General features: G+C 36.8%; 1 protein-coding gene across 4 annotated transcripts in view; it reads left to right on the forward strand.

Annotated features, from left to right (window-relative positions):
* LOC133870458 (probable protein phosphatase 2C 60) overlaps nucleotides 1-27709 on the forward strand; it is a 43148-nt gene that overhangs the window by 664 nt on the left and 14775 nt on the right. The window contains exons 2-11 of one of the 4 annotated variants that reach the window (XM_062307587.1): nucleotides 499-621; nucleotides 1786-1849; nucleotides 2791-2899; nucleotides 3162-3315; nucleotides 4269-4394; nucleotides 5625-5748; nucleotides 6277-6353; nucleotides 6568-6620; nucleotides 26048-26102; nucleotides 26247-26683. In XM_062307587.1, the coding sequence (XP_062163571.1) occupies nucleotides 505-621; nucleotides 1786-1849; nucleotides 2791-2899; nucleotides 3162-3315; nucleotides 4269-4394; nucleotides 5625-5748; nucleotides 6277-6353; nucleotides 6568-6620; nucleotides 26048-26102; nucleotides 26247-26447 (1080 nt within the window). In that variant the 5' untranslated portion in view covers nucleotides 499-504 and the 3' untranslated portion in view covers nucleotides 26448-26683. Of the gene's footprint in view, nucleotides 1-498; nucleotides 622-1785; nucleotides 1850-2790; nucleotides 2900-3161; nucleotides 3316-4268; nucleotides 4395-5624; nucleotides 5749-6276; nucleotides 6354-6567; nucleotides 6621-9283; nucleotides 9339-9482; nucleotides 9920-18845; nucleotides 20714-21720; nucleotides 21844-25042; nucleotides 25120-25350; nucleotides 25404-26047; nucleotides 26103-26246; nucleotides 26684-27709 lie in introns of those variants that run through there. The other 3 variants (XM_062307586.1, XR_009900738.1, XR_009900737.1) reach the window with 3 other exon arrangements.

The raw sequence follows: 27709 nt of genomic DNA on the forward strand, positions 1-27709 counted from the left end.
TTTAGATCGGTGCTAAATTGGGTATAATAATGTGGGTGTTGTCTCATGGTATTGATCTTATGGTTTGAAGGATGACTTAATTCTTAGTTTGCTTGCTGAGGAAATGGAGGAAAAATAAGAACTAAGAAAGTAGTTGAATCTTACTGTTTTCAAAAAGTGCAAGTGGCGTTTAGGCTCGGTATAGTGGAGATTCTTTCTATATTCAGTCGATTCAGTCCCAAATAAATATAAAACAGATTCAGAATTATTACTTTTTTGTTTTTATTTCTTCACCTGCATTTTCCCAGAACCAAACATAACATTAAAATTTGAGCTCGTTTTGTAGTTAGAGAAATTAATGTTGAGGATCTGTGGTGTTGAATTATGATATTACATTTTGTATATTTTGCGGGTTGGAATTGTGGGTTTTATTGGATGTTATTAATCCAAGTTTTATTTAATACTTAAACAAATACAAGCAGAAGTAAAGGTTTTTAATTGGGTTTTGTATGGTTTCAGATAGCGATGGGTATATACCTCAGCACTCCCAAAACCGAAAAATTCTCTGAAGATGGTGAAAATGATAAGCTTAGATATGGCTTATCATCCATGCAAGGTTGGCGTGCAACCATGGAAGATGCTGTGAGTTATTAAGGAGACCTTTGCTCTTTCTCAATTACTACAACTTACAAATCCTGTTTCGTTCATATTTTTAAATAGTTCATCTTCTTTTTCCTTTTTCTTTTGTGGTTTATCTGATGTAAGTCGATGAATTGACTATGAAGTGACTGAGGGTGTGAGAAAAATGACTGGGTCATACCATTTGCTGTTTATGATCTCGATTTTTTTTTTTTTTTTTTTTTTTTTGGGGGGGGGGGGGGGTGGGTGGGTTGGAAGAGTTGTTAGAGAGAATAAAGCATGAAACTCGAGTTTTGCACACTTTTGATATGGAGAAACATCACGAGAGATTGAGGTGCAACCACAAATTTAGTTTTATCTCTAAAGCTTCATTTCTGTTTCTAACAAAATTAGATTGATTCTTGAACATTTGTGAGATAATGAGGGTAATTCTTTCATGACTTTTTTATGATTTTTATTTAATAAATACTTTTCTAGCATAATCTACAATTGAAAATGCTGATAGATTAAAGTTTTTGAAATGGGTCGTTATTGGGGAAAATTTTGTGAAGCAGTTCTTTTAGATGCATTGCTGAGCTCATCTCCTGTATCACTTCTATTATCATTGTTTTTGTATTTCAAAAAATTGGAACATGGTATGGTTATACATCGTTCGTGTGCATTAGTTTTGGTGTAGATTATTGCTGCCATGGGAGTTAAACTTTTCCAAGTAGGATAATCATAAACTGTCCACTTCTCTGTCTTGATTCCACGGCAGCAACCTATGCATGATTTTTTTTAGAGTTTGTGAACTTTCTTTCCACTTTATGTTTGGGAAGTAACACATTGTTTCTTGTTTTGGGAATTGTGTGAGCACTGAGAATTGTATGCGTTAGTGTATGTTATAAAAATGTGTGTGTAAATTTTTTTGAGGGCTTTAAATGTATTGGATCGAGTGAATGATATCTGCACTTTAAATATCTGTATAATTCTTTTTTATTATTACTCCAATATCTTTGGTATATTGAATAGCTTCTTTACAAACGTAGAATATCACAAATAATTATTTTAGTGGTCTTTGACTCTTTGTGCTGATTTAGCATTTTCTAGACCTGTTTGATGACCTAGATTTATTTTTATAAGAATTATGGATATGCTGTTGATTAATATGTTTATTTCTTTTGGTAGCATGCTGCGTATCCCAATCTCGATCTGTCCACTTCATTCTTTGGTGTTTATGATGGCCATGGAGGTAAGAATTGTCAGGCTCAAATACTTGTATCTATGTTAGATGGTTAATTCTACTCATGTAATGGGACCTTTTTGTTTGGCATCGTGGTTGATTTATCTGTATTACTTTCTAGTCATTACTTATCCTGTTCTTTGGATTCATATAACTTGATAAATTAATCTATGGGGTGATGCCATATGTTACAAATTATGTGGAGGGGATTCCATCATATCTGAGCTGCCTCTAGTTAGTTACTTCTCCAAGATGTCCAATTTACATGTTTATAATGGGATTAGACTTTTGTAGTATGCATTAAGCGTGCAGAGCAGTTGTTACGATGAAATCTCATTGTTTTATTGATATTTTTAATATTTTCAAACTTCTAGTGATCTATAGATTATTATTTATTTATTTTTTCTTATTCTCAAATCATTGCTTTGTTGGTTAAATTATGTGTGGTTAATATATACGTACATTCCACCACATGGCCTTCCAAAGCCATAGAACTCTAAATCTCTGAACTTGATGCCACCACATGGCATGGATTTTAAGCATCCTAGAGTTTTAATATATATGTAATTCTTCTATCGAGAAGGATGAAGATCTTCTCATTGTAGTGTACCATCGCCCACTCCCCCTTCTTTAACTTTAAAGAATAACAAAGGTTGTGCATAACATTAAAGAACTTAACTTAAGGTTCATGCTGTGCAGATGTGGGAAAGGTTTCTTTTAATTAACATTTTGTTGTGGGGCATTGCAGAAATGGTTCTTAATTTTATAATTAAGGAGATAGCTGTTAAATATGGTGAAGTTTGTTTGCCAAGATTGTATTTCCAATTCTATAGTGTATTTTCCTTGTTGGATCATTCTCCAGTACAAAGTTTGAGCCCCTCTGCTTCTTGATCAAAATGTTGTGTAGTAACTGAGATTAGTACACTCATGTAAATCCAATAACTTTTCAGGCAAGGTGGTTGCAAAGTTCTGTGCTAAGTATCTTCACCAACAGGTGCTCAAGAATGAAGCATACGCAGGTGGAGATATAGGAACTTCTGTTCAGAAAGCTTTTTTCAGGTTACATAATTTAATTTCTTGAGATTTCAGTTCTTTTTCACCACTTTCTAAAGTTGTCATGGTCACTTATTTATGTTGCTTTTGTGATGGGGACTTGTAGCTCCTTGAATTGAGTGATAGGAGATTACAAAGCCCATTATCATGCCATTTACAAATGGCTTTCATCTGTTTTGTGGGTTTTTGCCTCCATTGTCACTGGTGCTAAGTTTACACCTATGGTCTCCCTTTTGTGGTTCCAACTGGTGCTATTTTGGTTATGCAGAATGGATGAAATGATGCGTGGACAAAGGGGTTGGAGGGAATTAGCTGTTTTGGGTGATAAAATAAACAAGTTTACTGGCATGATTGAAGGGTTGATTTGGTCTCCAAGGGGCAGTGATAGTAATGAACAGGTTGATGAATGGGCTTTTGAGGAGGTAGGTGTGAAAACCAAACAAATTATTGAACTTATTGTCCTCGTCTACCATCAACACTGATCTGCTTGATCCACATTTGCTTTTATTTTTACTCCATACTTTGGGACACAGTGGATTTTTAGTTCATGTAATGTTGCAGAAGCAAATGTTAGGAATGGTATGTCAGTTTCCACATAGAGTCGCTGCATAAAACAGGCCAACCCAGAAGTGAAATCAGTCAATAGAAACTTGGAGGGTTAAATGTGTTCTGTAACTAGAAAATTGCTCAACATTATAGAATATGTTGAATTATTTATTTATTTTGCCTAGAAGATTATTGTAATTTTCAAATGAACTGGAATTCTTGACTTTTCCCTCATTTCATCACTTGGTATGACAAACTTTATACGCATCCTTAAGTTTATGCTACTGAACAAGCGCACACATGCAAACTTTGGAGGTTCATAGGTGTTTCTGTATGCTTGTATAATGCTCAATGCTAAAGTGTATTCTGATGTTTTTTTCTTTTTGAAATCTTCTGTCACTTTTAATGAACCAGGTGTGACAAATTCTGTATGCATGCTTATGTTTTTGCATACTACATGCGCACATACACTCATCCACAGACACACATTTATGTCTGCATTGCTACAATCATGAGGTGAGATTTCAGTGATGCCACAAATCGGTACTACACCCATTAATGTTTTCCTGTTATTTGAGACATTGGCGCAGAACATTTCATCCTTCTTTCATCTAATTGGAAAATCATTTTTTCTTTTCTAATTTGGCAAGCCTGAGGGGCTATCATCTTGATCATCTTTTTAACTGAGTTTTTTTGGAAATGTGTTATAAAGACAGTCAACTTATTGGATGAGTCTGTAACTTGTTCTTTTGGATGTATGGTATTGGAGAAAGAAGCATTTAATTTGGCCATGTTGTTCTTTCTGTTTAAATGCAACTGTTATTACCAGGGGCCTCATTCTGATTTTGCTGGACCAACTTCTGGGAGCACTGCCTGTGTTGCGATTATTAGAAACAACCAAGTTGTTGTTGCAAATGCTGGTGATTCTCGTTGTGTGATATCTCGGAAGGGTCAGGTAATTTTTAATTTACAGGATTCTTCAGTATGTATGATTATTAAAATATATTATTATTTTGTTTTGAAAGCTGCCATCAGTTAGAGGTGTCTTACACTTTGGATAGGTAATGAGTAAGGCCTTGTTTGGTTCGCGGAATGGGTATTCCATTAGAAAAATGAATAGTTATTATTGGGAATGAGAAAGAGTGGAATGAAATAATTATTCCAATTCATTAGTTTGGTGACAACATATATACCACAATTGGAATTGACCCAAAATTACTAAAAACCTACATAATTTCTTATTTTTCAAAAAAAAATCGAACCTTAAAAAAATAAATTTAATAAATGTTGGATTTTAGATCTGTGGGTAATTTTTTTAATTTTTTTTTTAAGTTTAGTTTGGAAAAATTAAAGAAAAATATGATTTTTTTAATTTTTTTTTTAATTTTTTTTTTGAAAAGGTTGTCTATTCCTCTAAAAAATGTTATTCCTCTTCGTAAGAGAATAATATTCACATGGAATAGCAATTCCAAGAAATAGGTCCCTACCAAATAAAGGAATAGCTATTCCAATGGAATAGTCATTCCATTCCAAAGACTTATTCCGCGAACCAAACGAGGTCTAAGAGGTTTAGTTAAACTACAAGTTTTATCCCTGTTGTTAAGGGTAATTACAGTCTCAATGTCTTTTAAAAACCATCACTTATGTAGCGAAATGAAAACTTTATATTCTCTCTATCAATTAAAAGAAATTCTCTCATGTTACATACACGTGTCACTTGACATTCAAAATTTAGCCGTCAGTTAGCCCTTAATGGATCTTAAAGTTTAATGTAAGAGGTGGTAGAACAACTCTGTTCTTATATTTGTAAACATAACAGCTCTTTTCCCAACTGTTGTGAGAGCATATTGAGGGTTAAATTTCGTACTTCAGGCAACATGTGCGTGTCACATGAGAGAATCTGTCAATTGTGATGAAAAAACTGATGATTTCATTTTACTGAATCCACACAGAGGTTTAGTGATGGTTTCAAAAGTTGGGGTAATTCGTAATTACCTTAACCACAGGAACATAATTTGTAGTTATGCATAAAAACTTCAATAGTCAAAATTATGGACATGGTCCAGGTGTTGATGCTGGATATCTCAAAAAAAAAAGAAAAAAGATACAGAAAAATATTAGACAATTTGGATTTCTGGCTCTTATTGTGGCCTCTCTCTCCTTTTCCTTGGGTTCTTTTTTTCAGGCGTACAATTTGTCCAGGGATCACAAACCTGATCTCGAGGTTGAGAAAGAAAGGATTTTAAAGGCTGGTGGTTTTATACACGCAGGACGAGTCAATGGCAGTTTAAATCTTGCTCGAGCTATAGGTATCTTACCTACATGCATGTAATTTGTGAACCTCTAAAAGCAAGGTTTTGAAATTTTAGTCAAATTTTTGATATCTAAGTTCTTTTTTTTTATTGGTAAATTATACACTCACCCGGTGGGACTTGAACCAACGACCTCACCCTCCACCTTGCTACAAATGGAGGAAGTACTATTTGAGCTGCTAAATGCATATGAACCTCTAAAAAACAAACTTTTGAAATTTTAGTCTTTTTTTTTTACAGCTAAGTCCTTAAGCTCAAGGAAACTTTTTTTATTATCTGATCTGATAACTTAAGCTCCAGGAAACTTGTGGAAGTGATCTCTGGAGCTTCCTCTGTCGAGGCAGTTAGATACCACTGGTACAAGCCCAGTGCCATCCTTTCTCTACATTGATATCTACGTGTACATGACACAAGTTCTCAGAGAGAGAGAGAGAGAGAGAGAGAGTTGGGGAAGTTTTTTTTTTTTTTTTTTTTTGCCTTTTTGTAGTTTCCAGACTTTGATTTAGTTTTTCATTTACTGCACAGGTGACATGGAATTCAAGCAGAATAAATATTTGTCTGCTGAAAAGCAAATTGTAACTGCCAATCCAGATATTAATGCTGTATGTATATTCTTGTGTTTAATTGATGAATTGCTATTTATGTGATGTACCTCACATCTTTTTCTTTTGCAATTTGGTGGGTTTGATTAAATGATTGATTTGGAAATCTATTTTTTTATAATTTCCGCATTTTCTATTAATGCTATAACATCTGTTTATTTTTTAGATTGAAAATTGGTAAACATTGATATGCAATTAATTGTTTTCTCTCAAGGTTGAGCTTTGCGATGATGATGAGTTTATCGTGTTAGCATGTGATGGCATCTGGTACGCATCTTATGCTTTTCCTTTCGAGTTTAGTTTTGACGTTGTTATATATCTTGTGGTAAGTCAGGCTCACTAAGCCAAGAACATTTCATATGTTCTTCCAGATTATTTAATACATGATAGCTGCTGACAATGAATTTAAGCTCCTTTTGTTTCAATGGGAAATGCTCTTAAAGAAATGGAGTATCTTTCAATCAAGGATGGGAAATTTCCAATTGTTTGTAATTGACCAGTTTATAACTATTAGTATTAATATCCCCGGAGAGAGAAGCAGCAGCTGCAGAGACGGAAGGCCCTGAACCACACGAGCTACTGGAAGAAACCGAACTCACTAACATCCCAGCCGTAGTTGGATGAGCAGCCGACGACAAGGGAAGAGCCCTGCCAAACTCTGCAAGGTTTGAGCCCTTCAAAGAACCTGGGGACTGAAAAACCTCCTCCGTCGGAACAGAAGAGGATCCTTGCACAGGAGACACCGGAGCAGCAAGCACAGGAATCGTCGGGGAAAGAGAGGCCCACCCAGAAGACGCCGGAAAAGAGACCGGAGCAGAGAGCGACTGGACGGGACCTGCAAGAACTGCCGCCGACGGCCACTCAACAGAAGGGGCCGGAGACAAAGCCTCCGGGATGAGAGATCGCTGAACGACTGGACCTGGAACCGCCGCCAAAGGCCGCTCAAAGGAGATGGCCGCCGAAGTCGACGCCTCTGGGGGGGAAGAAAGCTGAACCAAACCTAGACGACCCGATTCCGCCGCCCTCTCAAAATGCTTAGGCACCTTAGCCCCAGCCCGAAACCGGGACCCTTTGAAAGCAGACCTGCACCTCTTAAGCATCCGGCCCGCAACAAAACCCATCCTTCTTTTAGGCCGAACAGAGGACTTCAAGCCCAATCTATGCGAAGACCCATAAGCCCAAAACAAAGCCTTGGAAAGGCGCCCAAGGATCTCTAAAATCTGCCCAAACACTCCAGACACGCTATCCCTTTACAGTGTAGAGTCACCCTCAACATCGGCTGCCCTAGACACGCAAGCCGAACAATAGACGCAAACTCTGGAACTGAGGCGCTCATCAACTCGGCGGTCCTTACCCAGGGGACCAGTCGCTTGCTTCTCCATGGCAGAGCAACCCACTGGTGGCGGCTTCTTCTCCAAATCGCACCAACCTGAATTCCGCACCGGAGACCTGCAACCCAAGACAGAGGCGATAACTCCCGAGCGCACCACCTCCGCGAATGACGGAGAACCAGTTCCCTTTCCCTTCTTAATACCCGTCGGAGACCCATCAGTGGCTCCCAGAAAATCCAGAGCTTCGCTCAACTCCGCCCCCTTCGGAGTCCCCTCCGAAGAAGACATCCCACCACCCGGCGACCGAGCCTTTAAACCGAGAAAAGAAAGCAGCTTCCTCAACTCACCCACCACCCGAGACCAACCCCACCCACCACGGCCTTCAGGGAGTCAAATAGCCCATTTCCGACCATCCTCAGCGTAGGCTACCACCTCTAGGAAGCAGGGCATGCTTAGGAAGGGGTTTCTCAACCCTCGCCCGATTGTTTCTGGCCCTTCTGCTTCGCCTCAGGAGGTCACGGATGTCGGGGTGGTAGGTCCTTCCTCCCCTCCGAGTGGTTGCATCATTCCTTTTTCTGTTGAGGGAAATGGATTATCCCAATCCAAGAATTGGCCTTTCGGTTTTGATCATAATGGGGAGATTGTAGTTTTGGAGGAGGAAGATGATTTTTGGGATCACCATTAGATTGGGCGTTGGATGAGGATTTTGCGTTGGCTAGGGACTTTGGGGAGGAGGCTATGGCAATTCGAGATGTCATGGAAGAAGAATTTTAGCGGGATAAGATGATTGCGCGCCAGAAGTCCAAAGGAAAGAGAGAGCTCCTGAATCTGCATAGATCTATCAATTATGGCGACGATTTTATTTCTGTTAGGTGTAGGAAAGGCAAGGCCCACGTGAAGTAGGCCTTGGCGGGTTGTGGGTTGTTTTTCCGTTGATTTTTGGTTTTGCTTTGTAGTTCGGCTTCTGTCGGCTTGGGTTTTGGGGTGTCTCTTGTGGTTTCGGTTGGCTTCTATAGGCTTGGTCTTTGGGTGTCTCTGGGTTTTGTTGTAGTGGGTGTTTTTTTTTTGGGGCGTTTAGGGTTTTGTGGGTGTTAGGGTGTTCTGCTGTTTTTGGGCTTGTTCTTGGGCTTTGGGTTTGTAAGTGCTCCTTGTATACTGCCTGTGTACTGGGACGCCTTTCGCTTTTTTAATAAAATTGCTTACTTATCAAAAAAAAAATCCCAACTGTTCCATCTTGAATGTATCATGAGATGACTTGCTGTGACAAAAAGTATCTTCCCAACCAATGTGGGATATGTTCGTCTCTTTCTTAGTGGAGACTAGAGAGCCATCTGGCTTGTTTCGATTAAAATGGAACTATGAAGATGGTGAATGGAAAGTCAGTTTTTGTTGTGCAGGGCCACCCTGTATTAAGTCTTTGATCAATCAAAACAAAATTTATAGCTCTTTGTACTCCTACAAGCTAGTAGATATATTTTTCCTGCTAGTGAGTTTCATTATGTTATATTTTATATTGATATTATTCTCATAATCGCGGCGGGATTCGAAGTAGAAGTCTTATAACTTGTGATGATTACTCTCTCTGTTAATTGCTTTCAGGGATTGCATGTCAAGCCAGCAACTGGTAGATTTTATTCATGAACAACTAAGCTTGGTGAGTGGATTGGTCTCTGACTCTCTCTTTTCAATAACATAATAATCTGGATTGAGTTGATGTGTAGTGACTAACTATATATGTTTTAAAGGTCTAATATTACACCCTTTTGAGTTTTGACAGTAAAAATTGTAAATAATGCAGGAAAGCAAGCTTTCTGTGGTGTGTGAGAGAGTACTTGATAGGTGTTTGGCACCATCAACAGCTGGTGGTGAGGGATGTGACAACATGACCATGATCTTGGTGCAGTTCAAGAAACCCTTTGCGTCCGTTGATGACCAATCCTCACCGTCCAAACCAGCTGATCATCTTGAATCAAAGCTGGAGGAAAGTATACCAAAATAGTTGCTGCGGTGCATCCACAAGTCATATCCAAATACCGCATAAATCTCTCATTGGAAGGAAATATGAGAAACCCTCTTTCATGGGTTCTCGGATCTGTAACTGATCACTGTAGAGATGGGATTGTAAGATGAGATCAAATATTCAGAAAAATCATTTATTTATGGTGTTCTGAGTGTTTATAGGTTTGACAACTCCACGATATCACAACTTAAATAACATGTACAGTCTTTTAACAATCACGGCTCGGCTCTGTTTGTTAATGTGTGTCGGGAAGTTTTTTTTTTTTTTTTTGAAAAAGTGTTTAGAGTATTTTGAGAGTTTAGTTGTTTGTTAATATTTTTGTTTTGAAAAAAAAAAAAAAAAAAAAAAAAAAAAAAAAAAAGAGAAAACTTTAAGAAACAAGCCTCTCTCAACATCTATCTTTGCATATAGTGGAGTATATTTTGCTTTTTATTCTTACTATATAACATTCTTATTGTTATATTATAGATTTTATTTATCTCATTTTAATTAACCGATAAATCTCTGATTTTTTTCCTAACCAAAAACGTCATAGATTGGATAAAAGAAAAGAAAACGAAGATAATCAGAAATGTATATGGATACAAAGCGAAATGATTTTCTTTGTTTGGACCAAATGAATATGATAATTGGTAATCCTAGGATTTCAATTTATAATGATTACTTTTGAGAAAAGAAGAATTTCTAATATAACCATTAATAGATGACATACGTTGAATTTATCCTAACTCTGCCGAAGCACATTCGGTCTAAATTACGTACAATTATTTTTTTTTTATTTTTTTTTTTTTATTTTTTTTTTTTATATATATATATATATATAGGTACGTTAAGAAGAAATTACATTAAATTAGGGCTGGGTAACCCATAACGTTAAGAAAAAAACATTAAAACCTATGAATGAAAGTACGCGGAGGCAATGCTTCCGAAGATGCGAGCCTATTGAGCCTTGACATGGATGTCAAGAACCTGGGCCACCAGTAAAGGTGGTAAAGGGTGGTTGCAGAATCCGGAGGATCCAAACACCACTTGGGTAACCATTACAGAGATCACAACAGAAAATCCTAAGTAACAAAGAAATACAACAAAAAGCCCAGAAAAAACAGGAAAAAACAATTAACATAATAGTGCAACGGCGGCATGGCCCTTTGACGACGGCGCGTGAACACCACGCGCCGGTGAAAGGTGCCTTAAATTCCACAGGAGGTCGACGGCAGCTGGAGGAGGCGGAAGAAGCCGAAACACGCCGGTCAGCAGCAGCCACGCGTTGGTGCGTGGAGCACACGCACCCGCGAGTAAGATCTACTCGCAGGTGCGTGATGGGCACTCGCCGGCGCGTGGAGGTCGGCTTGACAGATGGCGGCCGGCAGATCGAAGCGGAGGAAACCCGGAGCACGGTGGTGTGGAACGTGAGATGGTGGAGCTTCCAAAAGTGGATAGATCTGACTTTGAAGAAATCAAATATAAGAACTTGTGGAAGTGATCGGATCCGAGGATGGAGATGATGGATGGGAGCTGCAATCAGACCAGAGGTGGAGGAGAAGTCGGTAGACCCATTGAACCAAGATAAGTCGCCTAGGGCGAAGGATAAAGCCTCCGAAGAGAGGAGTAGGGCCTCAGAAGAGGCAAGAAAGGGAGGGGGAAGGAGGAAGAGGGAAAAAAGGGGGAAAGGGGAGGAGGAGGCAGTGAAAATCACTACCTCCCCCTCAGCAGCCGGACGTTTTAGGGAGGGAGATTTCAGGAGAGAGAACAGAGAGTTTTAGGGAGGCAGTGAAATTAATTACGTACAATTTTAGTCATCAAATTATTTGGAGCGTTGACTATAAGTCCTTTATAAAATGACGTAATGTATAACACTTGTTACATTAGATAATAAATGCAATTTTTTTTTTTTTTTTTTAATAGATATGACATGTCAGTTTATAAGCAGTCATGGTAAAAATTGTACTCCTCACAAATTGTAAAAATTATTTTCAATTTTAGGATCCTTTTCCTAAAATTGCAGGAGTGAAGCAAGGTCTCGCTCGCTCGCTCTCTCTCCTCTCTGTGCAGCGTCTACCGCAATTGTCAAGCTGAAGAAAGGGCAAAAAGGTAATTGCATGGCGCAAAACCAAAATCAGATCTCTCCATTTTCGAGCATTTTTAGTCGCTTCTCAACTATTTTTTTTAAATATAAAAAATAAAATTACTTTTTACTTTCTATCAAAATAGACCCTACAATATTTTTTTCAAAGCATTAAAATATTTTTTTTTTTTTTTTTTTTTATTCTCTTCTTTTGTTTTTTTTCTTCACTCTTTCGTTGTCTCCGTCACAGGCGAGCCAAAGTTGCAGAAAACACAAGATGCAGAAATCGGTATGTAATCGACAGCCACGGAACCTATACAGAGCTTCCAATTAAGTTCAAAATCCAAATTCGCATTGAGAATCAGAGCGGTGTCGTTTTTGGGGGGGGGCGGGGGTGAGCGGGTGTAAGGGTTTGAGGGATGGGTGGGGGTGTCGGAGGAGGAAGAGGAGTAGAGGAAGAAAGGATAGCGGGTGGTGTTGGTGAAGAGGAGGATTGTGAAGCAGATTAGTAGGACTGCGAGGCTTACGATGAATGGGAATTTTCTGTCTTTGATGAATGTGATGGCCATTTTTAGAGAGAGAGAGAGAGAGAGAGAGAGAGAGAGAGAATTGTAGAGCTAAAAGGACTGATCAAGAATCAATCAAGATCTGACTGAAACTGGGGACAGAGAGACACTGGGAACTGGGTAGCGTGGCTTTTGAATAACAGTCACCGGCGAATGGGTTCTTGGAAGTGGGCGTACAAATTCAAAGCGAATCACACAAAATTGTTGGTGAATTAAGAATGAAAGAGACGCTTCACAATTTCTTGGAGGTGGGCGTAAAACTCCGCCAGTGGCTTGAACAAAGAAGAAGAAGAAGAAGAAGAAGAAGAAGAAGAAGGGGGTAGGGGAAGAAGTGCGTGCAACGGTGCAAGTAGAACAAAGGACAAGCAAGGTTGAAGTTGAACGAAGAAGCAAGACAAGGTTGCTGCAGGCATAGAGAAGTGTGACTGTGTGAGAGGACAGAGAACTTTTTTTTTTTTTTTTTTTAATTAATTAATTTATTTTTCTTATTGTAGCATTTCCAAGGAGGAGAATATTATATGAAAGTTGCTGTGGGTGACTTTTTATAATTTTTTAAAACATTTTCTTAAAATTTAGGAGACAAATCCTTTATAAATAAGCTTTTGTGAATGCTCTTAGAGTATTCTTAACAGCTTCTTAACTATTTTCTCTAAATATAGATAATAAAATTATTTTTTATTTCTCTATAAAAAATATAATACAGTAGCTTCTTTTTATTTTTCTTTATATTATTAAAATATTATTTTTTTTACTTTTTACTTTTTTTCTTTTTTTATTCATCTCTTTTCTTCTCTCTCTCTTTGTCTCGTCTTTTCCGTCCTCACACCTAGACTTTGTCACACCAAAACCACCACCAACCCACTTGCATCTCTACCGTCCAAGCAGCTGAGCCATCCACCAAGCCGTCCGCTATGGGTATGGGTTCTGTACTTTCAAGTTTGGGTTTTTCGATGTTGGAAGCGTTAGGCTTCTCGTTTACTCCTTTTTCAGCATGCTTTTCTGCTCCATCCAGTACTACCGCTGAGGTTGATTTCGGGGGTTCCGCAGGTCGGGCATTCAAGGCTGGTTCAATTTCGGCAGGGTCTGGGATGGTTTCAGTGCAGGCTTCTCATTCAGCTTCTTCTTCAGCTTTTTTTCGATGTCCTTCCAAGGGCAACAATGTTGGTTGTTAGACCGGATGTCCCTGCCTTGGTGAGAATAGCTTCAAGTGGGGATCCTCCTCTGTCTGAGGCTAGCTTCGGGTTGCTGGAGTTGGGGGTAGCCTTGGCGAAGGCGGCCGAGTTGTGTTTGGGGTTTCTACAAAGGGAGAGCTTCTCGATGGAGATAATCGAGAGCATTTCGCCGGAAGATCTCCGGCCTATGATGAAGATCTGTGTGAACAAGCTCCAATCTAAGTTTATCTGTAGCAGGATTGAATAATTTTCATGGAAGAAGATGAAGATGGAAGAAGATGAAGCAAGTCAGCAATCCTTATCGAGGACTGTGGGAGGAGAGAGAATAGATTTTTATAAATATAATAAACCATGGGAATGCTATAAAATTATCGAAAAGTTGCTGTAGAATGGTTTTTTATGACTTTTTTAAAATTTTTCTTAAAATTTAAGAAACAAAACCCCTGTAAAAAAGTCTTTAGGAATGCTCTCAGGACTCAGCGTAGAACCAAATAGCATGAAATGTGTTCTCTGGATTTTAGTTGGCTGTAGAGTGGAGCCAAATAGCATGAAATGTTAAAAGCTGTCATGACGTTGGGCTGAAGAACACCTTCACCTTGGGTACGTAAGCGATAGTCTTATAAATGAGGTTGCACTCTTTTCTTTTCTTTTTTTCCCAAGATTTTCCTCCATTTTCTCAAATGCCTCTCCATCGTCGAAACCGGAACGTTTCGGGAGATTGTGAAAGTTTCTCTTTGCGTTTCTTGGGCATCAGATCTGCTTCTCTTCTGCTTATTTCTCTTCACCCACTGCATCGGATCGGCTGAAATGGGCGCGACTGCTAAGTCTACAAACTCTCTTGCTTTCTTCTTCAATCATTTGCGTATGGATCCTCGTTATTCTCATGCAAGGCTTTCTTTCCGTGCTCTAAATTTTTATTATTATCATTATTGTCGTAGTTTTAGTGCTACTTCTGATAACACTACCAATAGTAGTAGAGATATTGTGGAAAGCCCCAATCAATTCTTGCAATCTGTGAGAGATCGGTGCCGATCTCGAAGCTTAAGGAATCTTGATGATGACTTGGGCTTGTTTGATAGAATGCTTCACATACACCCTTTGCCTTCCCTCATGGATTTTACTCGATTGCTGACTGCAATTGCATGAATGAAGCATCACTCAACCGTGATTTCTTTGATTAGAGAAATGGAGCTACTAGGAGTTGCTCCAGATGTTTGTACTCTGGGCATTCTAGTTAATTGCTTCTGCCACTCAAATCGGGTGGATTTCGCCTTCTCTATTTTACCTAGAATTCTGTAACTTAGTTTTCAACCAAACTGTATAATTCTTACTACTCTTGTCAAAGGGCTCTGTTTTCAGGATAAAATTGCTGAAGCTGTGAAGTTGGCAAACAAAATGGACAAAATAGGCTACAAACCTAATACAATTACCTACGGAAAGATAATGAATGATTTGTGTAAAATAGGTAAGACCAGTAAAGCTATTGGGTTGTTAAGAAAGATAGATGAAGGAAATCTTGAACTTGATGTAGTGCTATATAGCACAATCATTGACAATTTATGTAAGGACAGATCGGTAAGTGAGGCTGTGAACTTTTTCTCTGAAATGACAAGTAGAGAAATTCAACCAGACGTTTTTACTTACAATTCTTTAATTCAGGGCCTATACAATTTCAGCCAGTGGAATGAGGTAACTAAACTATGGAATGAGATGGTGGAAAGTAAAATCATGCTAAATGTGTGTACATTCAACATATTGGTGGACAAACTTGGCAAAGAGGGAATGTTGAAAGACATGAAAAAAGTTTTTGATGTGATGATTCAGATAGGCGTAGAGCCTGATACATTCACTTATAATTCTTTTATTGATAGTTACTGTTTACAAAATAGAATGGATGAAGCTGTTAAAGCATTTAATACGATGGTTGAGAAGGGTTGTTCGCCTTCTATTGTTAGCTATAACATATTGATTCATGGATATTGTAAAAATAGAAGAATTGATGAGGCGATGACCAGTCTCTTCCTTGAAATGACTAACAATGGCATAAATCCTAAGGTTGTCACTTACACCACTCTTATAGGCGGGTTTTGCCGAGTTGGAAGACTTAAAGAATGCACTAGAGCTACTCCATGAGATGCAAGGTTGTGGCCAACATCCTGATTGACAAACTCATGCTATTTTGTTAGATGGCTTATGTAAGAATCTACACTTTCAAGAGGCAATAATTTACAACATCTTGATTCATGCTATGTGTAATGCTGGGAAACTTAGGACTGCAAGAGAACTCTCTAATACTTTTCCTACTAAAGGCTTGCAAGCTAATGTTTGGACCTACACTATAATACTCAAAGGGTTTTGCAAAGACGGACTACTAAAGGAAGTAAGAGAGTTGTTTGAGAAAATGGAGGAAAATTGTTTTTCACCTAACCATATCACATATAACACAATCATCCAAGGCTTCATGCAACATAATGAAACATCATGGGTACGTAAATATTTCCAAATGATGGTTGACAAAGGTTTCTTGGCAAATGCAACCAATTCAACCATTTTGACCAACTTGTTGTCTACTAATCAGGTAGATAAAGCATATTAAGATTTTCTCAAAAATCTGTGTGAAAGCTTTCTAGTTCTTCAACATGCAGGACAAAATTTCATATTCTAACTAACCTTTACAATGCCAATATGTAAGGAATAAATACATATTTGCTGTAAATTTGTGCTGTAATAAAAAATAAAAAATAAATAAAAAATTCTTAAGATTTATTCAATTATTTTGTTGATGCAGAATATTGTTCATTTGGAGTTTGGACATTTTTATGGTTGTATTCTTATTGGCCCACCAAGATATTTGTATTAATATTTGAGTCCTATTGTTGAAATTGATTACAGTTGTCCTATCATTGTGAGCATGGTAATGAAGTCACCTGCATGGCTCTTCATTTCAAATTACCTGAGTCGTTAGGAAGCCCCACTTGGTGATAACCGGCTGATTATGATCACCACATTCCATCAATTATTTTCTTAGGTTTTCAATAATCGCAGCAATATTTCTAGAAAGATCTTGTTGTTTTATAACTTAATATTGATCCATTAAATGGTATATGTCTTTGTCTTCTATTTCAAAATTCTTAAGCTATTTGGCTTTGCAAATCCTTTGAGATACTTAACACAATATAAAGTTTGGACATTTCCTTGAAGAAAGAAAATGATTTTCTATAGGCCCAAAAGGTCAAGCCATTCTCATGAGCTGGCACATAAGGAGAAACAGCCATGATTGTTAGGTCATTCTCAAGGGTTAGGGCTGCACATATTCTTTCAAATTATCTCTAGAAAAAGACATTTGCTTTGCTATTATAAACCTTTGAAATATGTTAAAATATGCCCACTACTGAAGTGCAACACAAGGGCTTTGCAATTGGTCGGTTCATTGAGGCATGGTAAATGAAAGAAGAGGTCACTACAATGCAGTTTGAAAGCAGAACCGGATATCGGTTTCTAGCAAGCCCCACAAACATCATCGCCATGACCATCGTTTTCCACTACTGCCACTTACACGTATGCATCTGAAAAGATTGGAAATAAATAACTTTCGGCTTCCATCTCTCCTACGTACGTGCCCACATAAAGGAGAAGTGGTTAGTATTATGAAGAAAATGCGAGCGTTGGCGGGTGCCAAAATGAGGAGGATGGCTCATGAATGATTAGATCTAAGCTTTGGAATAAGAGCAAGTCCTTATTTCCAACCCAAGCATATTGTCTTTTTGAGGATATTAGCTTTGGTAAAAGTGGTTAATTAAGGTATATATTCACTTTGCCACCTCTTTCAAATTTGTGATAAATTTGCATTATTGCCCCAATCCCAATCATTTGTGCCAAGTAACTTCCCAGGTGAATGAAGCAAAAAATTTGCATGGCCACTTAAGTCCACTATTTTCGTCCTTCAAAAAAAAAAAAAGTCCACTATTTTCTACAAAGTAACATCCGAATGGGTAGGAGTTTTTGTGAAAAGTTTTTGGTTTCGATTGGTGAGGCCAAATGGGCGAGTTATCCCCATTGATTGTGAAATCCATTCGTTTGCCGTTATACATCACAATTTAAGACCCATACTAGCTTGTGCACGTTCCTTTTCACTAAACATAATTTGGAAAGCTATAATTATGCCTAACAGACGTAATAGCATCGAAATTCAAAAATGTAATCTTTTTAAAAAACTAATATTATTCAACTCATTCATATTTTAACTAGAGTATCTACCATCACGTAATTGTCATCAACATAACACCTGGCAATAAGCTGATAAGCATAAATACATCACAAGTCTGAAAATCACGTGCACCTTAAAATAAATACCCAATAAACAGTAAAAGTCTTCTATCGTGCTAATTCTTTGAAAATGCATAAAACTTATGAGCTTAATAAACACATGCTTTTACATATACAATACTATCTCAACTTTTTCTACTTTCGCCTACCCGTACAATTAAACCCGAGTTATGAACTGTGCATCCTGTAGGATTTCTTGGTACACCCACGTGGCCATGGGAAGCGCACGCTAGCATGTAAACTAGTTGATCGACCAAGCCTTATCTTGGGTGGCTCACTCAATCTAGAATACAAGACCTAATACTAAGACATGGATCTGATATAAATCTATTGATCATAGATTCAAGCTCGTATATATATATTCTAAAATGCACATGTTCACAAACAAGATTTCTCACATAGTCATTTCATTTTTAATTTCATCATTTGGTGGACGTGTCATTTTTTTTTTTCATAATATAACTTTGTAAAGTCTTTCATTATAATGGATTTTTAATTGCTTCTTACTATAATTAGGAGCCTTAATTAAAGGATATCGACTATAATTTAAGTCTTCAAATATTTTTTTATAAAAAAAAAAATTCTTATTAATTAATATTCATTAATCGGCAACCCTCTATATTTTTATATGGTAGAGCCTAATTGTGAAGCTGAAGAAAGGGCAAAAAGGTAATTGCACGGTGCAAACAAAATTCACTCATGGAGGTGGCACGTGTGTTTTGTTGAAGTTTGTATACTAACAGAAACGACGTCGTGCACGAACCCAGACCTCTCCATCTCCAGAACGTTTCGGGAGACTGAAAAGTTTCTCTTATATCTCTTGAGCGATGCCGCTACCACAACAGATCTGCTTCTTTAGCCCACTACATCAGGAGATTTATTGAAACGCTGTCGTTTCGCTTCTGCATTTCTTCTTATTTCTCTTGAGGCGTCAGATCTGCTTCTGCTGTTTTTCTCGGAGTACATCAGGAAAGGAAATGGGTACAAACTCTCTTGCTTTTTTCTTCAACCGTTATTGTCATGTAAAAAGGGTTTCTTTACATGCTCCAAATTGTTATTATTATTATTATTATTGTCGTGGTTTCAGTGGTAGAGATATTGTGGAAAGCCCCAATCAGTTCTTGAAATCTGTGAGAGATCGATGCAGATCTCGAAGCTTAAGGAATCTTGATGATGCCTTGGGCTTGTTTGATAGAATGCTTCACATGCACCCTTTGCCTTCCCTCGTGGATTTTACTCAATTGCTGACTGCAATTGCAAGAATGAAGCATCACTCAACCGTGATTTCTCTGATTAAAGAAATGGAACTGTCAGGAATTACTCCCAATGTATATACTATGGGCATTCTGATTAATTGCTTCTGCCATTTGAATCAGTTGGATTTCGGCTTCTCTATCTTAGCTAGAATTTTGAAACTTGGTTTTCAACCAAACTGTATAATTCTTAGTACTCTTGTCAAGGGGCTCTGTCTTCATGGTAACATTACTGAAGCTGTGAAGTTGGTTAACAAAATGGAGAAAATAGGCTATAACCCAAATACAATTACTTATGGAACATTAATGAACGGTTTGTGTAAAATAGGTGAGACCAGAGTGGCTATTAGGTTGTTAAGAAAGATGGATGAAAGAAATCTTGAACTTGATGTAGTGAAGTATAGCATAATAATTGATAGTTTATGTAAGGACAGATCAGTAACTGAAGCTTTGACTTTTTTCTCCGAAATGACGAATAGAGGAATTCAGCCAGACGTTTTCACTTTCAATTCTTTAATTCAGGGCCTATGCAATTTTGGCCGGTTGAAGGAGATAACTAAACTATTGAATAAGATGGTGGAAAGGAAAATCATGCCAAATTTGCATACATTCAACATAGTAGTGGACACACTTGGCAAAGAGGGGATGTTGACGGAGGCTGAAGAAGTTTTTGATGTGATGATTCAAAGAGGCATAGAGCCTAATACAATCACTTACAATTCTATGATTGACGGTTATTGTTTGCAATATAGAATGGATGAAGCTGTCAAAACATTTAATACGATGGTTCGAAAGGGTTGTTCGCCTTCTATTGTTAGCTATAACATATTGATCCATGGATTTTGCAAAAATAAAAGAATTGATGAGGCAATGAGTCTCTTCCGTGAAATGTCCACAAAGGGAATTTTTCCCGATGTTGTCACTTACAGTACTCTTATCGGTGGGTTTTGTCGAGTTGGGAGACCTAAGAATGCATTAGAGCTACTCCATGAGATGCAACGTTATGACCAACATCCTGATTGCCAAACTTATGCTATTTTGTTAGATGGGTTGTGTAAGAATCTACACTTTCCAGAGGCAATGGCATTGTTTCAAGGGCTGGAAGACAAAATTTTACACCATAATATTGTGATTTACAACATCTTGATTGATGGTATGTGTAATGCTAGGAAACTTTTGACTGCAAGAGAACTCTTTAATACTCTTTCTACCAAAGATTTGCAAGCTGATGTTTGGACTTACAATATAATGATCAAAGGGCTTTGCAAAGAGGGACTACTAAAGGAAGCGATGGTGCTATTTGATCAAATGGAAGAAAATGGTTGTTCACCTGACCATTTCACATATAACACAATCATCCAAGGCTTCTTGCAATATAATGAGACATCATGGGTAGTGAAATACCTCCAAAGGATGGTTAACAATGGTTTCTCAGCAAATGCGACCACCACAAGCATTTTGATTGATCTTTTGTCCACCAAACAGGCAGATAAAACATTACAAGAATTCTTTCAAAAGTCTGTGTGAAAGCTTTCTAGTTCTTCAACTTGCATGACAAATTTCATATTCCAACCTTTAATGAGTCAATCTTTAAGGAATAAATACCTATTTGCTGCAAGTCATTAAGGTGATATTTCTTTCCATGTCTTTTGGACTATTGTTGTATATTGCTATTCCTATTTTGTTGTATTTTGTTATTCCACTATTTTTACAATTCTTTCCACCCCAATATGATGCATGTAGATGGTAATGCCCTCTCCTATTTTTAACTTAACCATTGGCTGTGTACAATATGCTCTAATATCTCTTTGTAAAATTTTCCTGCCAACATCTGTGCAATGATCTAACTTTCAATCCCTATGGAAAAGCAAGTATTCCGATTGGAGGAAATTTCCACCTGAAACCTTTTTTCTTTATCCGATTTATCTTTGGCCTGCCCTATTCTCTACTCTTAAGTTAAGTGTTTCAAACAGGGAGGTTTTTCTCTACTTTCCTTCTTTGTGCCGTCCCAGCATCTAACATTGTCTTCAACAGAAATGCCTGGAACATGTAGCAAAAGGTTGTTTGTTCTGCTAAGTCCAGTGTATTGTCTATTTGTGTTGACTTACTGGATCAGAAAGTAGTGGATAGCAGAATTCATGACTGTTGAGCTTTAAAATGTCCATGTTTTTGTTGCTCATTGATTATGTTTTATAAAATGCTATTCACTCCAAGGTGGCCCAAACAGACCAGGTGTGAAATCTGTAACTGAGAAAGAATTGCTACTCAATTGCATTGGACAATTGGTAGTCTCTTTTCTTTGTTTTCCACTTTTCTGTTTTTTGTTGGGTTGTCTAGCAGATGGACGGGAAACAAGAATCCATTTTTTATATGAGTAATGCTACACACACTCCTACTTTTTCACACTCATTTTCACACTCGAAGGTGGCTTTTAAAACCATCATTAGATTTGAAATGAATCTTTATTACATTTTAATTCAATGGTAGTTTTAAAAGCCACCTAAGGGTGTGTGGAAGTGGGAGTATGTATAATATTACCTTTAAATCATACAAAGCCTCTTTTATTTAATAGTTAAAAAAAAAAAAAAATACAAGCAGAAGTAAAGGTTTTTAATTGGTTTTTTATGGTTGCAGATAGCGAGGGGTATATACCTCAGCACTCCCAAAACCAAAAAATTCTCTGAAGATGGTGAAAATGATAAGCTTAGATATGGTTTATCATCCATGCAAGGTTGGCGCGCAACCATGGAAGATGCTGTGAGTAATTAAGGAGACCTTTGCTCTTTCTAAATAACTACAACATACAAATCCTGTTTAGTTCATATTTTTAAATAGTTCATTTCTTTTTCCTTCTTTTTTGGTTTATCTGATGTAAGCCTATGTGATTCTTATTTTGTAACTTCTAATTGAATTTTCGTTGCTATTAAGAAGGAAGTGTTATCTTTCTCTAGATGACGAGTTCGTCCCGTTGGTGGTCAGTAGAGTCTAAGGAGTTTGCTTTGTCTGTGGTGGGTGGATTCACAGGCATTAGGATCTATGAAAAACGTATAGGAGTGACGAGGTCCATTCTTATAGGCAAGGATAAGGCTGCCTGGTTGCTTAAGTCTTTTCATGATCTGGTTATGGTTCATGACTCTAGAGTGTTCTAGAATCAATCCGTTTCAGGATTTCCGCGGATTCTTGCCCAGCAATGTGCAAATAGGCATGGTTACTTTTTGACCATAGAAGAATATGAGGGTAGAAGAAGGAAAGGTTCTGTCTTGGGTTTTATTGTTTTATGGGGGGATTACTTTGTATCTTAGGTGTTGGATGAGGGGTTTTATTGGGTTTTATTTTATTATGGGGGTTACTTTGTATCTTGGGTGTTTGTTGGAGGGTTTCTATTGTATCTTGGGTTTCATGTGGGTTTTGGATGTTGTGGGTATGTGGTTTCTTATGGGTTTTTCATGTGGGCTAGCTGGGTTGCTCTTGTGTATACTTCCTGCGTACTTAGAGGCGCTACTCTTTTTTAATGAAATTTTCTTACTTATCAAAAAAAATTATTATTTTGTTTTGAAAGCTGCCATCAGTTAGAGGTGTCTTACACTTTGGATAGGTAATGAGTAAGGCCTCGTTTAGTTCGGGAAATGGGTATTCTATTAGGAAAATGAATAGTTATTATTGAGAATGAGAAATAATGAAATAGATTTATTATTCCAATTCATTAGTTTGGTGACAACACATATATCACAATTGGAATTGACCCAAAATTATTAAAAACCTACATAATTTCTTATTTTTCAAAAAAAACTTAAATCTTAAAAAAAAAAAAAAAAATTAATAAATGTTGGACCTTAGATCTAATCTAAATTCTTTGTTTTCTTTTTGTTTTTTATTTTATTTTATTTTATTTATTTATTTATTAAAGTTTAGTTTGAAAAAATTAAAGAAAAATATGGTTTTTATTTTTTATTTTTAAAGGTTATCTATTCCCTTATAAATAACTATTCCTCTTTGTAAGGGAATAGTATTTTCATGGAATAGCTATTCCAAGGAATATGTCCCTACCAAATAAAGGAATAGCTATTCTAATGGAATAGTCATTCAATTTCAAGGATTTATTCTGCGAACTAAACGAGGCCTACGAGTTTTAGTTAAACTACTAGTTTTACCCACGTGGTTAAGGGTAATCATACTCTCAATGTCTTTTAAAAACCATCACTTATGGTGCGAAATGAAAACGTTAAATTCTTTATATAAATTAAAAAAAATTCTCTCATTAAATACACGTGTCACTTGACATTTAAAATTTAGCCGTCAGTTAGCCCTTAGTGGATCTTAAAGTTTAATGTAAGAGGTGGCAGAATAACTCTTTTCTTATATTTGTAAACATAACAGCTCTTTTCCCAGCTGTTGTGAGAGCCTATTGAGGGCTAAATTTCGTACTTCAGGCAACATGGGCTATAGGTATCTTACCTACATGCATTTGATTTGTGATTCTCTAAAAACAAGGTTTTGAAATTTTAGTCAATTTTTTGATATCTAAGTTCTTTTTTTTAAATAATAATAATAATAATAATAATTATTATTATTATTATTGGTAAATTATACATGCACTCGGTGGGACTTGAACCAACAATCTTACCCTCCGCCTTGCTACAAAGGGAGGAAGTACTGTTTGAGCTGGAAATGCATATGAACCTCTAAAAAAACAAGCTTGTGAAATTTTAGTCATTTTTTTTTTAGGCTAAATACGTTTTTGGTTCTTGAGTTTTGAAAACTTTATTTTTTGGTACCTGAGTTTTAATTCGCCTCACAGATGGTACCTCTGTTTTGGAAAAAAACTAAATTAGTACCACAATCAAATTTTCCGCTCAAAAACTAAAGGTCTGCTAGGTGTCAACCCTTACACGTGTTTTAGTATAAAAAATAAAAAAAAAAATAAAAAAAAAAATCTTTAAAAAATTAATTAAAAAATATTAAAAACTTAAAAAAAAATAAAAATAAAAAAATAGGTCACCCCCATGGTGGCCAAGGAGCCACCCTCTTGACCGGTTTGGGGTGACTAAACCACCCTCCCACCCCATAGCAAGAAAAATAAATAAATAAATAAAAATTTGGTCAAGGGTTTTGGCCCTACGGTGGTGGTTTGACCATGGAGGTGGTTCAGCCATCTCCAAGATCCAAAACCCATAAAAAAAAAATTTGAGGGTTTGCTCATGGGGATTGCTGAACCACCCTCATAGGCCAAAACCCATAAAAAATTTGAGGGTTTGCCCATGGAGGTGGTTCGGCCACCCCATGGGCCAAAACCTTTGACCATTTTTTTTTTCCTCTACTATGGGGGGTGATTCGGCCAACAACCCCCCCCCCCCCCCCCCCCCCCCCATGGTGGCCAACCACCCCTCTTATTTTTTTCTTTCTTTTTTTTTTTCAATTTTTTTTAAAGTTTTTAATATTTCTTTGATTTATTAATTAATTTTTAAATATTTTTTATTTTTTATTTTTTTTATACTAAAACACATGTCCACCCTAAGGGGTTAATACCTAACGGGCCGTTAGTTTTTGGACGGAAAACTTGTCTGAGGTACTAATTTGGTCTTTTCTCAAAACGGAAGTACCATTTATAATGTGAATTGAAACTCAGGTACTAAAAAATAAAGTTTTAAAAACTCAGGACCAAAAATATATTTAACCATTTTTTTTTTTTTTTTACAGCCAAGTCCTTAAGCTCAAGGAAACATTTTTTATTATCTGATCTGATAACTTAAGCTTAAGGAAACTTGTGGAAGGGATCTCTGGATCTTCCTCTGTCGTGGGCAGTTAGATACCACTGGTACAAGCCCAGTGCCATCCTTTCTCTACATTGATATCTACGTGTACTTTCATGCATGTTCTCAGAGAGAGAGAGAGTTGGGGAATTTTTTTTTTTTTGGTAGTTTCCAGACTTTGATTTAGTTTTTCATTTACTGCACAGGTGACATGGAATTCAAGCAGAATAAATATTTGTCTGCTGAAAAGCAAATTGTAACTGCCAATCCAGATATTAATGCTGTACGTATATTCTTGTGGTTAATTGATGAATTGCTATTTATGTGATGTACCTCACATCTTTTTCTTTTGCAATTTGGTGGGTTTGATTAAATGATTGATTTGGAAATCTAATTTTATTATTATTATTATTATTTTTAATTTCCGCATTTTCTATTAATGCTATGACATCTGTTTATTTTTTAGATTGAAACTTGGTAAACATTGATATGCAATTAATTGTTTTCTCTCAAGGTTGAGCTTTGCGATGACGATGAGTTTATCGTGTTAGCATTTGATGGCATCTGGTACGCATCTTATGCTTTTCCTTTCGAGTTTAGTTTTGACGTTGTTATATATCTTGTGGGAAGTCAGGCTCACTAAGCCAAGAACATTTCATATGTTCTTCCAGATTATTTAATACATGATAGCTGCTGACAATGAATTTAAGCTCCCTTTTGTTTCAATGGGAAATGCTCTTAAAGAATGGAGTTTCTTTCAATCAAGGATGGGAAATTTCCATTCGTTTGTAATTGACCAGTATATAACTAACTATATGGTATTAATATCCCAACTGTTCCATCTTGAATGTATCATGAGATGACTTGCTGTGACAAAAAGCATCTTCCCAACCAATGTGGGATATGTTCGTCTCTTTCTTAGTGGAGACTAGAGAGTCATATATGGCTTGTTTCGATTAAAATGGAACTCTGAAGATGGTGAATGGAAAGTCAGTTTTTGTTGTGCAGGGCCACCCTGTATAAAGTCTCTGATCAATCAAAACAAAATTTATAGCTCTTTGTACTCCTACAAGCTAGTAGATATATTTTTCCTGCTAGTGAGTTTCATTATGTTCTTTTTTATATTGATATTATTCTTATAATCGCGGCGATATTCGAAGTAGAAGTCTTATAACTTGTGATGATTACTCTTCTCTGTTAATTGCTTTCAGGGATTGCATGTCAAGCCAGCAACTGGTAGATTTTATTCATGAACAACTAAACTTGGTGAGTGGATTGGTCTCTCACTCTCTCTTTTCAATAACATGATAATCTGGATTGAGTTGATGTGTAGTGACTAATTATATATGTTTTAAAGGGCTAATATTACACCCTTTTGAGTTTTGACAGTAAAAATTGTAAATAATGCAGGAAAGCAAGCTTTCTGTGGTGTGTGAGAGAGTACTTGATAGGTGTTTGGCACCGTCAACAGCTGGTGGTGAGGGATGTGACAACATGACCATGATCTTGGTGCAGTTCAAGAAACCCACTGCGTCCGTTGATGACCAATCCTCACCGTCCAAACCAGCTGATCATCTTGAATCAAAGCTGGAGGAAAGTATACCAAAATAGTTACTGCGGTGCATCCACAAGTCATATCCAAATACCGCATAAATCTCTCATTGGAAGGAAATATGAGAAACCCTCTTTCATGGGTTCTCGGATCTGTAACTGATCACTGTAGAGATGGGATTGTAAGATGAGATCAAATATTCAGAAAAATCATTTATTTATGGTGTTCTGAGTGTTTATAGGTTTGACAACTCCACGATATCACAACTTAAATAACATGTACAGTCTTTTAACAATCACGGCTCGGCTCTGTTTGTTAACGTGTGTTTGGAAGTTTTTTTTGTTTTTTGTTTGAAAAAGTGTTTTGAGTATTTTGAGAGTTCAGTTGTTAATATTTTTGTTTTGAAAAAAAAAAAAAAAGGAACAGAGAAAACTTTAAGAAACAAGCCTCTCTCAACATCTATCTTGCATATAGTGGAGTCTATTTTGCTTATTATTCTTACTCTATTACATTCTTATTATTATATTATAGATTTTATTTACTTTTCATTTTAAATAACCGCGATAAATCTCCGATTTTTTTTCTAACCAAAAACATCATAGATAGGATAAAAGAAAAGAAAACGAAGATAATCAGAAGTGTATATGGATACAAAGCGAAATGATTTTCTTTGTTTGGACCAAATGAATATGACAATTGGTAATCCTAGGATCTCAATTTATAATGATTTAAACCCTTCTACACTTTTGAGAAAAGAAGAATTTCTTATATAACCATTAATAGACGACATACATTGAATTTATCTAACTGTCCGAAGCACATTCGGTCTAAATTACGTACAATTTTAGTCCTTTATAAAATGATGTAATAATACACGTGACACTTATTATGTTAGTTAATAAACATAATTTTTATTTTTTATTTTTTAGTAAATGTAATAAGTGTTATGTAAATTAAAACGTCAATTTATAAGCGGTCATAGTAAAAATTGTAATACTCAAAAATTGTAAAAATTATTTTCAATTTTAGGATCCTTTTCCTAAAATTGCAGGAGCGAAGCAAGATACTCCTCTGTACTCTCTCTCTCTCTCTCTCTCTCTCTCTCTCCTCTCTGTGCAGCATCTACTGCAAATTTGCAATTGTCAAGCTGAAGAAAGGGCAAAAAGGTAATTGCACGGCGCAAAACCAAAATCAGATCTCTCCATTGTCAGGACTCAGGCGTCAAAACAAATAGCATGAAACTGAGTGTTTGTGTGGGTGCGGAAAGATGGTGTGAAGGGGGAGTTAGGGAGGTTCTCTGGATTTTAGTAGAGTGGAGTCA

This window comes from Alnus glutinosa, chromosome 6 (assembly GCF_958979055.1).
Source record: "Alnus glutinosa chromosome 6, dhAlnGlut1.1, whole genome shotgun sequence".
In the NCBI taxonomy this organism is placed as follows: domain Eukaryota; kingdom Viridiplantae; phylum Streptophyta; class Magnoliopsida; order Fagales; family Betulaceae; genus Alnus; species Alnus glutinosa.